Source organism: Triturus cristatus, chromosome 12, assembly GCF_964204655.1.
Source record: "Triturus cristatus chromosome 12, aTriCri1.1, whole genome shotgun sequence".
In the NCBI taxonomy this organism is placed as follows: Eukaryota; Metazoa; Chordata; class Amphibia; order Caudata; family Salamandridae; genus Triturus; species Triturus cristatus.
This window is the reverse complement of record NC_140595.1, coordinates 864,178,206-864,192,016: the sequence shown is the minus strand read 5'-3', so window position 1 is coordinate 864,192,016 and position 13,811 is coordinate 864,178,206. Positions and strand designations below refer to the sequence as shown.

General features: G+C 45.4%; 1 protein-coding gene across 3 annotated transcripts in view; it reads right to left on the bottom strand.

The window, feature by feature from the left end:
- Positions 1-13,811, bottom strand: part of LOC146783136 (hydroperoxide isomerase ALOXE3-like) — a 284,932-nt gene that overhangs the window by 9,809 nt on the left and 261,312 nt on the right. The window contains exon 11 of one of the 3 annotated variants that reach the window (XM_085637853.1): positions 4,938-5,273. The exons of the other annotated variants lie outside the window; for them this stretch is intronic. Coding sequence (XP_085493979.1) covers positions 5,255-5,273 — 19 coding nt within the window. The 3' untranslated portion in view covers positions 4,938-5,254. Of the gene's footprint in view, positions 1-4,937; positions 5,274-13,811 lie in introns of those variants that run through there. 3 annotated transcript variants of the gene reach the window in all.

Genomic DNA, 13,811 nt, shown 5'->3' with positions numbered 1-13,811 from the left:
TAATTACAACACGGCCGTTACACCGACCGCGTTGTAACAACGCATAGTTTTACCCCGCAAGTCATAACAACGACTTGCAGAAGGTGTTGGATTTAAAATCCAACACCTTCCCTACTGTTGCACATACTGGAGTTGGAATAGTTAATTGTACTATTCCAACATCCAGCGCCCCACCTAGAGCAAGTCGTTGTTACGACTTGCGGGGTAATGGTATGCGTTGTTACAATGCTGTAGTTGTAACAACCGTGTTGTAGTTGCATGCGGAGAAAAGGCATGCGATGTAAGGAGGCATATTCATTTAAACAGTATACTAATAAACCTCTACTGTTAAACATACTGTAGAATGTGTTTATATATGTGTTTCACACTTTGTAAAAAACACGCGCTCTTTGCAACTACCGATGTCATTGTGATGGCCGCCATTTGCGAATATAAAATAACATTTTTAAAGGTGCTTTTCTCCAACAATGATCACAAAAGAAAAGTTAAAACAATATCTTACTAAATATCTAGACTTAAACTTTATTTAAAAATGTCTTAAAGTGTATTTTTCAGTATGTGAAATACATTTGCTGATTACAGATTCTCCACAGTAAATGCAACAATGTTGTGCTGACTCAAAACAAATATTAAAAATAAAAACTGTAAGTAATTTTCTTTCTGATAAACACATACCAAATAAAGAAATGAGTGGTATAAAATATATATATATATATATAACATGCAATATATAATTATAGAAAAAAATAAGAAAATCTTAGAAGCTCACTAAAAAATGTTAAATTAAGAAATAGAATTTAAAAAACCTTAGAAAAGCACTGAAAAAAACCAAAGGTTAAAGGGACGTTACAGTTAGGGAAACAAATTAAATAAAACCTTAGAAATTCACTGAATAAAAAACAAAGGTTACAGGGATGTTATAGTTAGGCTCAGATGATTTCACTCGTACAAAACCAGTGAAATTCAGTTGTTATAGTCAACTATAGCTAACTAACTATAACTCTCCCCCTTAATGCACTGCTTATGACCTCACATATTACATCACTCATGACATAGTCAGTGACATCACTCATGACATCTCATATGACATCACTGATGATATCTCAAATGACACCACTGATGACATCATCCACAGAAGCACACCCACTGACACACCCATACAACATCTCTTACACCCACTCAACCACTGATATACCCATGCACGTACTCAATTAAAACCATCACATACCTACTCCCTGAAACATACAGCCACTGACACATCAACTCACCTATCCAGCAAGTAAAATGACTACTAACTCACATATACAGCCATGTATGCACCTACTTACTTACCCATACAGCCACTCACACATCCAGTCATACAGACAAAGAGACACTTAACACCCACCCATACACACATACAGTCATTCCCACACTAAATCAGTCAACCATACAACTATTCACAGACCTATTCACTCACCATATGACCACTCACACACTGACTCAATCACCCATACAGCTATTCATACACCTATTCACTCATCCATACAGTCAGTCCTACAACCACTAACTCACCCTCTCGAAACTCATACATATACTAATACATTTTCTCACTCACTTATACAATCACTGAGACAAGCACTTGCTCTCTCATACCTCTTTCACAATCACTTACCCATGCAGCCACTCACATACCCACTCACTTACACACCCATAGAGTCACTCATATACCTGTCACTCACCCACACACACACTTTTGTACCTGCTCAGACACCCATTCAGTCACTCATGCAAACTCTCATTAAAAATTTACAGCCACTGATATACCCACTCACTCCTCCTTACAAATAGTCACACAGTCACTTACTTACTCATATACCCAGTCACACACCCACTTGCTCACCCATATGAAAATTCACACACCCACTCACTGAATATATACAGTCTCTCACTCACTCTTCTTTACAACACTCACACACTCACTCACTCACCCATACAGGCACTCCATCAGCCAGTTACCTTAGTATATATGTTTAACATTCAGTAACATTTAGAAAACACTCACAATGGCTGGATGATGTCATCAGTGATGTCATTAGTGATGTCATTTGAGATGCCAGTAGCCTTTCAAACCTATGCCATGCCTACTTATGCAGTGTCTGTGTGTGCGGTTTACTGCCACTTTGACTTGCCATTTTAAACTACTTGCCAAACCTTAAACTCCCCTTATGTTACATATAAGTCACCCCTAAAGTAGGCTCTAAGTAACCCCAAGGGCATGGGGCTTCATAAGTACACTTTCGGACTTGTAGCTTTATGTTTTGCATGCCATGTTAGTGACAAATGGCCAGTTTGTTTGTCACTACTGTGAGGCCTACTTCTCTCATAGGCTAGCCTTGGGAATTCCTTAATACACTTTTAAGCTGTAATTCCTGATCAGAGAGGAGTAGCTTTAGAATGTGTTGTATGTCTGGAATGGTAATGATAAATCCTCCTTACTGGGGAAGTTGGATTTAACATTACTGATTTAGAAATGACACTTTCAGAAACGGGATATTTCTCTGCACTTACTGCTCTGTGTGCCTGACAGCCTGACTCCAATACACATCTGGGGTGGGTGACAGCTACACTTTGTGCAGTCTCTCTATACAGTAACAAAACAGGAAGGATAGGTGTGTTTGAACACCCATCTACATTCTGATGGCCTTGGCTGGGCAGAATGGAAAGGAGGTGCTAACACTTGACTTAGCTAGGCTGTGTCCTTCCCCCTCACAAAGGACAGATTACCCCCCACAGATAGCCTAGCAGACAGAACTGGGTAGAAAGGGATGCTTTTGCACTTCAGAGAGCTGCTTTGAAGTCAACCCCCACATCAGTGGCACTTTTGGGTATAAGTACTGGGTCTCTGACCTGAATGGATTTCTAACTAAAGCTCTACTAGGAGAACTACTGTGCTGCTAGAAGGACTCAACTGGACTGCTGATCTGGAAGGCCTACTTTTCTGTTTGTTGCCCTGCTGTCTGCTGCTCTCTGACTGTGCTGAAGGAGAGCTGGACTCTGTCTTCACTCCAAGTGATTTTCAAGGGCTTCTTGGCTTTCCTCTTATAGCTCGAGACTCGGGAATATCAAAATCTCGACTGCTGCTACGTGCCTGGCTCACCGGAAGTGGCCCAGATACTTGCAACATGGGCTTTGATGCATCTCTCATCAGTGTGTAGCAGACTCGGATCATTGACCGGGTTGCGGGAGTAAAACTGGCACACCGCATTGGAACCAGTGCTTTGCCTCCAGAGATCGACACATTGGACAGCGTATCTCTGCCACTGCAGGTTGGTGAGATCGAGGCATTCCCTTGACTGCGTGGCAGAATTCAGGGCATCGATCGATGCCTTTCGACTCTGGCACTCATCTTTGGAACTGATGTTTTGCCTTCACTGTGTGGAGAAGATCGACACATCTCATACAGATTTTAAGTACAAACTTCTTCCTTTTCTTCTCAATCGAAACTTGTTCCCAAAGATTCAGGGCCTCAGACTGTCTGGGTTCAGGCTGAGGTCTCAAGACATACATTCTCTGCCTTAAATATTTGATTCTGGGAATGTGGAAAGCAACGCTTAGTGGAATTTGTAAATCCCCATCTTTGGACATATTAGAGTTCCATTGTCTAAGTCACATGCACGTGTGGAACCTTTCCTTTGCTGCCTTTTAACTATCTGAGGTACCTTCTGGTGGGAATGTCTCTTCCTTACTCACATCCTTCTCTCTTTTTGAAAAACAGTGTTTTCAGTCACTCCTTGTTCCAATCTCACACACTTTTATTACAATTGAGTTCAGGATCTGCCTACCAATAACAGTGCATCTCGGTCAGAGGTCACACTATTGCAATGCAGCTTCAGTGTCTGCCAGCCAATCTCTGTGCTGCACCAAATGATGTAAGCACCGGTATGCTGCCCAGCTCTCTTGAACTCTTTTTGCCTCAGTTAACATTCTGTCTGCTTTGCCTAATTAGAAACCTCTACAGTACCAAGAAGACTACTAACTTCCACACAACAACAAACTCTCAACATTTGGGAATTACCGTACTCAGCATGCTCACTCCTGTGAACCAAGAAATGAACAACCTCTGAGATCCATTAATGCACAATAGAAATGTTATGCCCCTATCTTAATGTATCTGATTGTATCTCACAATACACATCACCTTACCAGACAGTTCAATAATTCAACGGATCTAACAAAGGTACCTTTCTTCACCTTTATGGAGTATACATGTAATAAATCAAAAATGTAATAATATAACCAAAAACACAATAACTGCCATCCACAGAAGTCCAAGAACTAGTGCCACATAGTAATTACATTCAAAGTCCATCTTCTGCATTCCACCATAGTGCACTTACTACAAATCCCAACGTGCACCGTCTTAAAACTCACTTCTCATTCACCAATCGTGAGCACATAGATCCCTATTGAGACTCACGCCGTCCTTCTCCGGGTAGCCGCTACCTCATTGTTAGGAAGCTGGATTGGGTTGGGGCAGGGTCAGTTTGAATATTGAAGTGAAACCGCCTGAACCATGAAGGTACAGTAATTAGTTCTATAGCCAAATGGGTTCTTTTAAGGCTCACCGTATCCAGTCAGAACCATCATATCGACATGCAAATTTGTCTCCCCTTAACTAAGCCCGGACATGCCACCGGTTCGGATCTGAAGCTGTGTAGTCTCTATATGGACTTTGGTGCTCCCCCATTGGATCTATCTCTAATACATGGTGGCTCCAGTATAGGCATAAGGTAATAGAATTACTTATAAGAATGACAGACACAGGTCAAAGTTTTAAGTATTTATATAAAGAATTATTAAGGCAAAATATGTGAACTATATAATCAGTAAAGTTTGCATCAAAACATACAGATCATAAGTACAAAGAACTCAAAGGTCAATAGTAAATCTAGCATTGAATTGCCTTCTAATAGGAAAATTGGGTTCTGTTAAACAAAGGAAAACAAGACTTTTATAGGATTTTAATCAAAGTTCTTCACATATTACAGCACAAGTACGTGGTTACAGGAGGTGCACCAATAAGAAATAGGCAACGAGAAACATTTTACTAGAACATTAATTTGCAGATTCTTTCATAATACTATTTCATTGGTACTCACGTGACGTGAATTGTAACACTGTATACAAACCGATCTGGGACGACTAGGTTGGCTTTGGTTAGGTACATCTTAGTCCCAAAGTCTGGGAAAGCTCCAGTCTTTCCATGTAAAGCTCACATTTCTTTATTAGAGCTAAAGTAATGACAACAACAATGATCACATGATGTATTGCGACGTCATTTCAAAAGGGAAGACAGCACAATTTCGGCCTATGTTAGCGCAAGCTCAGTTTCAAACACATTAGAAGCTTAAAAGTATAAAACAAAATTCATAGAAGCAACTAGAACAGAGGTGGAGATCAAGCCAAGAAGAATCAGGCATGGGCATGTTCAAATCCTCCCTGAGGCACTACTACCAGTAGATCTAGGAAACCAAGAGGAAGTCCCTAGCCGAATGCATCAACAGCAACACCAACAGCAGCAGAGACATTTTCATAAACATTGAGGACTTCACCCTACTCACTGCAGCCACCAGGAACTGTGTAACAACCTTTAGAATTCTTTTGCAGCAACCTTACAGCAATATGCGAAAAACTTTGACCCACAACCTGACCCCATCATCCTGATAACAAATCTACCTATATCGGACAAAGGGAACACGCTGACCAATCACCACAGAGGAAATCTGAACAATCATGAATACTATCTTGTGGAAATTTAGTTCGTAACTGAACATTATCTGCGCCATCTTGTCTCTCCCCAGCGCGACACACAGGAAAGCGCACGGCAGCCATTTTAGGCACCCTGGTCTCTCTCCCTGCTCATTGCCGATCGCCAGCGCGTCCCCCTGGCACTGCGAGCATTCCCCCGCACGCCGGCCACCCCCGCTCTCTCATACACGGGCCATAAACCCTCTCCTTCTGCGCGACCCTGCCATGGAACCACATCCCACGCCTGACCGACATCCCATACATGGTCATACATCTCTTTTGATAACCCCCTTCCTCTACGCCCAATTGTCCGAACCGATCCCAGGCCAACACCTAGCCCTGCGGATGCAGTTTATTGCCCCTACTGTAAGGGAAACACCCCACATCAAAGGGATTACTGTAGATCAAGGCCCCCCCACCCCCTGAAACCCGACCGGTCGCACACACCCCCAGGAATTGGCGGAATGTCCAGCTGTGTGATAGCCATCTCCTACTGTGGGTGGGGTGGGGACTTCCACTGTAGATATGTGTGGGAACGAGCTTGAAGTGGGGATTCTGAGGATGTTCTTTCATGTATCAAAGCGATCTCAAGAATGTGCCATGTATGATAAACCTGCAATAAAGTCATAAACCTGTGTATAAGAGGCTAGGCCTCAGAGATGTGGTTAGAGCACCTCGTGACGATACCTTGCTGTCTGATCTGATGTGTTCTCCTCCGGAGAGAATAAAACTTTGTTTCCTGCCTTCCAGTCAGGGAAATACTTGAAAGGTTATCAACTGCCGCTACCATTTAACAATTGGCGTCCCAAGCGTGGGGCCCATCAGCGACACGTGGATCCAGTGGGAGAGGTCCCGACGACAGAGTGAACGACTGCAACGATCGGGAGAGCTCCTGCCCGATAGACCCTCGTCTGGCAGCCGATCATCCGAACTTCACTGGTTCCGAGCAGACCTCTCTCGAGTGATCTACGGTCCTGACTGGGAACCATCAGGAGTGCCGCGGCAAATACGGAGAGTAGAGGACGATCGGGCGCTGGAGGCGGAAGACGAGAAACTGTCCATGAGGTCCGGGTAAGGTCGTGAAACACGACAAATTGCGAAACGATTGATTGATTGATTGAAAATACTAGTATTGCTTATTGATTGTTCTCTTTGAGATATTCGCTGTCTACAAACGGGGAGGAGTAGAAATACTCTCTCTTCCTTTGCAGATAGTGAAGGGTAGGTAACGCAGACTTTTGTCCCCATTGTAACCCGTCGTGCCTATTTTCATCTCACCACTGATTGATTGTCCGAACATTGATTGTTTTGAAGAATAGTGCTCTTTGAGATATTCTCTGTTTGCAAATAACGTAGAATAGAAATATTCTGTCTAGTCTTTGCAAGCAGTGAAAAGATAGGTAGTGCAGACTTTTGTCCCCGTTGTAACCCGTCATGCCTGGCTTCTCCCCACTGATTGGTAGTTGGTTCTGCCCGGACCGCTTATTAGAGGTGAACAATCCGGCTCCACTGGAAGGCACCCCTAATAAGGACATGTTCACTAAATATGGACTAGTCGCTATAGCTTATAGCAAACTATGGCATAAATATACAAAGAAGGACTCCGAAAACCAGTAGACCACTGATGGGATCCTTTTTCTTTTAAGAAACACTAGGAAATAGCCCTTTGCGAAAAATATGAAACTAGGGGAAGGAGCCAAGCTCACGGTCAAGATGGCCACGAGGTAGCTCAGCTCCATCGCTCCCGCTGCCTAAACATATCTGCCCTACCACCCACCCCGCCCAGTAAACACGACAAAATCCTGCACAACCGGAAGCCTGCTGATACCCACCATCGACGTCACCGAACTGGGCTAGATCACGCACAATTGGGCTATGTCATTTTTCCGATTACGCAGTAACATCCTTGTGCTCGTTACCAGATTGCAAATATGTACAACACTCCAACAAAGTAGTATAGTTATAACATTTTAATAACTTATAGGTATAACAACACGCCAACAGGGTAAACACATTAAAACACGTTTTTAAACAACTATTTACATGACAGTCCTCGCCCCTCCTTCTTTGAAATAGCAACATTGGCCTGCTTTGGGCGGTCCTTTTAGTCGGCTTTGGGCTATATAAGCCATGCAAAATCCATCGACATCAGTGGCGGACGATTGTGCGAATAGGCCGGAGGCTACACGCAGCGCCGAGGCCCTGGCAGTGCCGAGGTGGAGTCCACCATGTTGTACCGGTCTTCCCATTCTCTGCTTCGATCGACAGCGAAGGGTGCCCTGGTGGGGGGAGGCGACGCGGACGGGCCTCCCCCGCCTCCCCAGGTGGAGGCTCACCAGCCGAGAAGGCACCCCTGCCGTTTCACTCGTCTTCCAGCTGAGTAGGCGCCCCTGCTGTTTCACTCACCGGCCAGCTGCAGCAGGACCGCCATTTACGTCTTGCCTGCCAGACAACCACTCAGGCCCGGGTTCACCAAGATTGCCATTAGCGTTTGACGCAAAAAGTGGGCCCCCGCAGCCGAGTGATCGGGGGACCCAGCCCGGTGGCTGTAACGAAGAGCTGCTGCTGCTGCTGCCACTGGACTCTCGAAATGGCGGTCGGCTCTTCAGATTCAGGCCTGGTCCACTAAAATATGGCTCTGGGCTGCCTCGGAACTCGGAAGCTTGCCTGCTCGGGCATGGGCCACACCTTGAAAACGCCCTCTCAGCTTTGCAGATTCTGCGGGAGTCATTGGCCTTCGACTCCCGTGGACTTCCGGTGGGGGCAACCTCCGCTATTGCTCGATCATTCCACATGAACTTGTCTTTGCCCCGGGCGGCAGCCATCTTGCGTTCCTTTGGAGCCCTGAGAGAGACTGATTCAAGGCGTCGGCAGCGAGACCCGCCTGCTGTCCTGCCCTGATAATGGATCATGGCATTGCTGCGAGACCGTGGTGACGCCATGCTGACGCAAGCTTCTGTTTGAATTATCAAGAGACACTGTAGCCTAGCCGCTCGGATCCGTTCCGGTGGAACCTCAACATGACCCGGTAGGAACAAAAACTGTGCTTCCCCACCCCCGAACCACGATTCATGCTGTCTGTTCTTTCCGTTGGCTCTAACGAAAGTTCTCGAACTGCCGAAAGGGATTCTGGTCTGGCAGCTAGTTAGCGGAAGGACTTAGACTGTACGCTGGACCCGCCCGACCTCGCCCCAAAATGGCGCCGATGTAGGAAGGGCCTACAACTCCCTATGGCGTTTCAGTTATTTGACATTCATGTTAACAGGATATGAACGCGATGTTTTCACACATGATGGGCGGAGGGAAGGGGAGGATACTGATCGAGCATACAAACAACCTTATTAATGCTGGCATTTCCATTTTTATTGTCATTTTTAATTTTTTTCATGTTAAGGTAGTGTTGCTCATGATACTCGACGCCTCTCACACCGTGGCCGGCCTGTAACGGTTGTAGGCCCGTATTTGTATACTGACATTGTTTTAAATAAAAGGCTTTTTGAAGGAATTACGGAATCAGCGTCATAACAAATCATCTAGGTTGGTAGAGCTTTTTAATGATTGTTACTCCCAAGCAATAGAAGGCAGATAATGCAGACCCTTTTTCTTTTTGCCTGAATTTTGAATTAATGAAATTTGTACCCATCACGCCTGTCTTTTTTCAGACTTGTTAGAAAATGGTTTACTATAGCTTAAGGTATCTGCCGAATGCAAGGTACGGTACCTTACCTTATAATATGCGACCAATTGAGAAACAAGTGCACGACAAGGGAACCCGAATTTAGGAGACGAATAAAATGGAGCGTCTTGTATAGTCGAAGGGAAGGATATAGTAGGTCTGTGGTATTACCCGCCCCTGCAACTAGCCTGGTACGTGGTAAGTAGAACTTTTTCGTGTCTACGTGCGCTAACGTACTTTGAATGCTGCACACCCCCCCCCCCTCTTTTCCCTCTCTATAGGTCACAACGGAGTTCCGACTGAAGAATGGAGTGGACATGGACCGCACCGTGCTCAATATAGGGAAAAACATAGACAAACATTGTGGGATAGTGCGCGAAGTGCAGACCACCATTGGGAACGTGAAAAACTGTATGGTATGATTGTGCGTGTGTGCTACGATTATACGGTATGAATGTGTATGCATTTCATATGCTTGGGTCGCTTGAAGAGAAAGTCATCGTATGATTGAAGTGCTTGTCTATCGATCAAAGGAAGGGGAGTAAAAGGTCCGACACCCCCCCAAAATAAATTACAAAAAAAATACTGAAATTACGCAGCGTGCATAGGAAAGAGGACAGGAAAGGAGAGGTCCCCATACTCAACGTAGCCCTGTGCCTCCGTCTTAAGTTTCTGCGCTTGATGTATGTACTGTCACGCCCTATCCGGTATTTGTGTGTACGTGATCACCGAATTTATGTCTTTCCCCCGCTTGTGTTTTCTTACATAGAACTGACCCGTGCTACTCCATGGTGTGTGTGCACCAAGTAGCCTATTATCGTACACATGTCTCTCTCTCTCTCTCGTTTTGTGTCGTACGTATGCCAAATAGCCTACTTGATGCGCACGTCTCTCTCTCTCACTCTCTCTCTCACTCTCGCTCTCTCTTACTCTCTCTCCCTCCCTCGCTGAAGACTCTCTTGCCCTCTTTCTTTTTGAATAAATTAACGACACTATACCTCCTCAGTATGTGTATAATTGGCCTCAAACACGGCGGTGTTCGAACAAATTGACAGAAACAAAAACGACCGTACTTTACCACGTTACTACCTCTCCTTTCTGCAAAATGTTGAATTTAATTGGCTGAGAAAGAAAGGACAGGTAAGACGACTGATGTCTCCCAATCTGGCCCTCATCACGGGGACTATATGTCAGTGGTTTTCGTTTTTAGAGCTTTAACGACACCATCTCCACCGCCCAGAATTGCCCCCGCCCAATTGCTCCGAGCTAGAATATCTAAGCACCCCGTCCTCCCAGAATCACTCCAGCTCTGTACTAGCCGTCCCAGAGTATTTCGAACAAACAGCTGATGACTTTATTTTCTAAAGGTACATCGCCTAAGCTGATGAGGGTTACCTATTGTCTCCAGCAAGAAAAACGTTTAGCTTGTGTCCCTCCCCGAAATAGATACCTGTGAATCCATTACAGAAGCACCTCGCACTTTTTCATAAACTTAGCAGTCCTCGGAGGAAAATGTGTATTAACAGAACTTGTGTTAAAAAGAACGAGTCTCTGCCGGAGAAGCCGGTTTGAATTGTGATAGACTAGAAAGTTGACAGATGTCAGGCTTCCTGCCACGATTATAAAGTACAGGAATAGACGCCTAGCAGGCCAGACGATGGAAATTTGCAGGAACACGCACAAAAACATGCACCACAGCAATGATTAATAAATTAGTAACACACACCGACATAAGAGTTAATAGACATCAATCATACAGCGACCGATAAAAGCATTTCCCCGACTACTCGGTGGTTGGGAGAGAGAACGAAGTGTGTAAATGTCTTCCCTACCAACTCTCTAAGATTTTGTTTTTCTTGTACTCATTCAAAGATAACATGCAGTCATCGGAAGAGAGGGGTCGGACGTGACGCACAACCTGGCTGCGGATCATGGAACACCTATGGCATCGACCAAGGGGGAGCCACGAAGCAAAAGGACGTGAGACGAGGCACCATTATCAGCATGAAAAGCGATAGAACGAAGGGCTATCTCGAGGCCCCCTGCTCGCTGACCAGCGTGCCTGAAGTCCCAACCCGTCGGGCCCGATTGATGGGCCCAGTGCTGAAAGATTCTGCTCTCCCTGGTCCGCTTTTTGATCCGATCCCACTCCACCCCCTCTTCCCTCGGCATCCCAAAGCACGCCCCACCCCCTCCCTCTCTTTTATACGGGATTTTGAATTTGACTTGACAACAGAAGAACAAAATGCGGGTACCCCGTCTCAAGGTGCCTATGATAAGATGAGTTAGGGAACAGGACTGTGATCCGAGAACAACGAATGGTCACACCCTGCTACGTGAAAACTTGGATTTGAGCTGGACCTTAGTTCCACCGCCGGTGCTCAACAGTGCCAACAAAAAAAAAAAAAAAAAGGAAGAACAATAAGAGCTTACCAGTGATGGCTCGTTATAATAGGACACTGGAAAGAAGAACTCCCTTCCCTGACTGTAACTCATGTTAAGTTGAATTCCTCTCCCAACCACTTTCATATTGACTATCTTCCAATCGAGTCTTCGTGATATTGCATCAGTCGCTTCCAACTGTACACTGATAGTTAAGAAACTCTAACTTTGTATAATGACACTTGTATAACACCAGCCGAACACATGACTATGCTGACTATTTTTGATCCACACGAAGTCTGGGCCTTAAGTAATATACGAAATATTCCTTGTTTTGCAAGAAACATTTTTTTCTTTACGGTATCATGTTTGTGCTCAAGCAAGCTTCCCTCCTCCTATCTCCGGGTGTGACATATGTGACGCAGCTGATATAATTTTGTATGCACTGCCTCCTCGCCTATCCCATCAACTACATGTAATTATGTACAAATGTGTCAGGTTATTCCTGTCCGCCCTAAAACTCGGTACTTTGAAGCGGAACATATGAAAGCTTTATACAAGGTAGAAGCTCGTGGCATTATGGGGATAGATCTGAACTATACAAGCTGGCGAGATATGTTAAAAGGGAGGAACTGAACATTATCTGCGCCATCTTGTCTCTCCCCAGCGCGACACACAGGAAAGCGCACGGCAGCCATTTTAGGCACCCTGGTCTCTCTCCCTGCTCATTGCTGATCACCAGCGCGTCCCCCTGGCACTGCGAGCATTCCCCCGCGCGCCGGCCACCCCCGCTCTCTCATACACGGGCCATAAACCCTCTCCTTCTGCGCGACCCTGCCATGGAACCACATCCCACGCCTGACCGACATCCCATACATGGTCATACATCTCTTTTGATAACCCCCTTCCTCTGCGCCCAATTGTCCGAACCGATCCCAGGCCAACACCTAGCCCTGCGGATGCAGTTTATTGCCCCTACTGTAAGGGAAACACCCCACATCAAAGGGATTACTGTAGATCAAGGCCCCCCCACCCCCTGAGACCCGAACGGTCGCACACACCCCCAGGAATTGGCAGAATGTCCAGCTGTGTGATAGCCATCTCCTACTGTGGGTGGGGTGGGGACTTCCACTGTAGATATGTGTGGGAACGAGCTTGAAGTGGGGATTCTGAGGATGTTCTTTCATGTATCAAAGCGATCGCAAGAATGTGCCATGTATGATAAACCTGCAATAAAGTCATAAACCTGTGTTTAAGAGGCTAGGCCTCAGAGATGTGGTTAGAGCACCTCGTGACGATACCTTGCTGTCTGATCTGATGTGTTCTCCTCTGGAGAGAATAAAACTTTGTTTCCTGCATTCCAGTCTCCGGCGCCTGCCTCTTTTTGTTAGTTAATCATCGAATGGTATAAAAGGAGATTACCGCCGGGAAATACTTAAAAGGTTATCAACTGCCGCTACCATTTAACAATCTGCTTCGGGGCCCCGACAGACCTTTGCCCACAATACATCTTCAACAAAGGATCCAACTTAATTGGTGAAGCTTTCAGCCTCTTCCTCAATACCTCCATCAGCACAGCTACCTACCAGAAGCTTGGAAACATGCAGTCATCAGCCTAGCTGATCTTCCTCCTACCATACCCAGCTAAGTTGTAGAAAAAGCCATCAATGGATTGCTTGCCAACCACCTGGCCAACCACCAGCTCATCGACACCACGCAATAAGGCTTCAGACCAAACTACAGTATGTAGACAGTCCTCATTGCAGCAACAGATGACATTTGGATGATATTTGGTGAATGAGAAATCACAACCCTGATCCTACTCAACCTCTCTGAAGCCTTTGACACAGTTTCCCATCCTACCATGATCAAATAAGTGGATGAGACCGACATCCAAGAACCCGCCCTCCAATAAATCTGTACATTTCTACTCAGAAGAAAACAAACCATCAATATGCTGCCT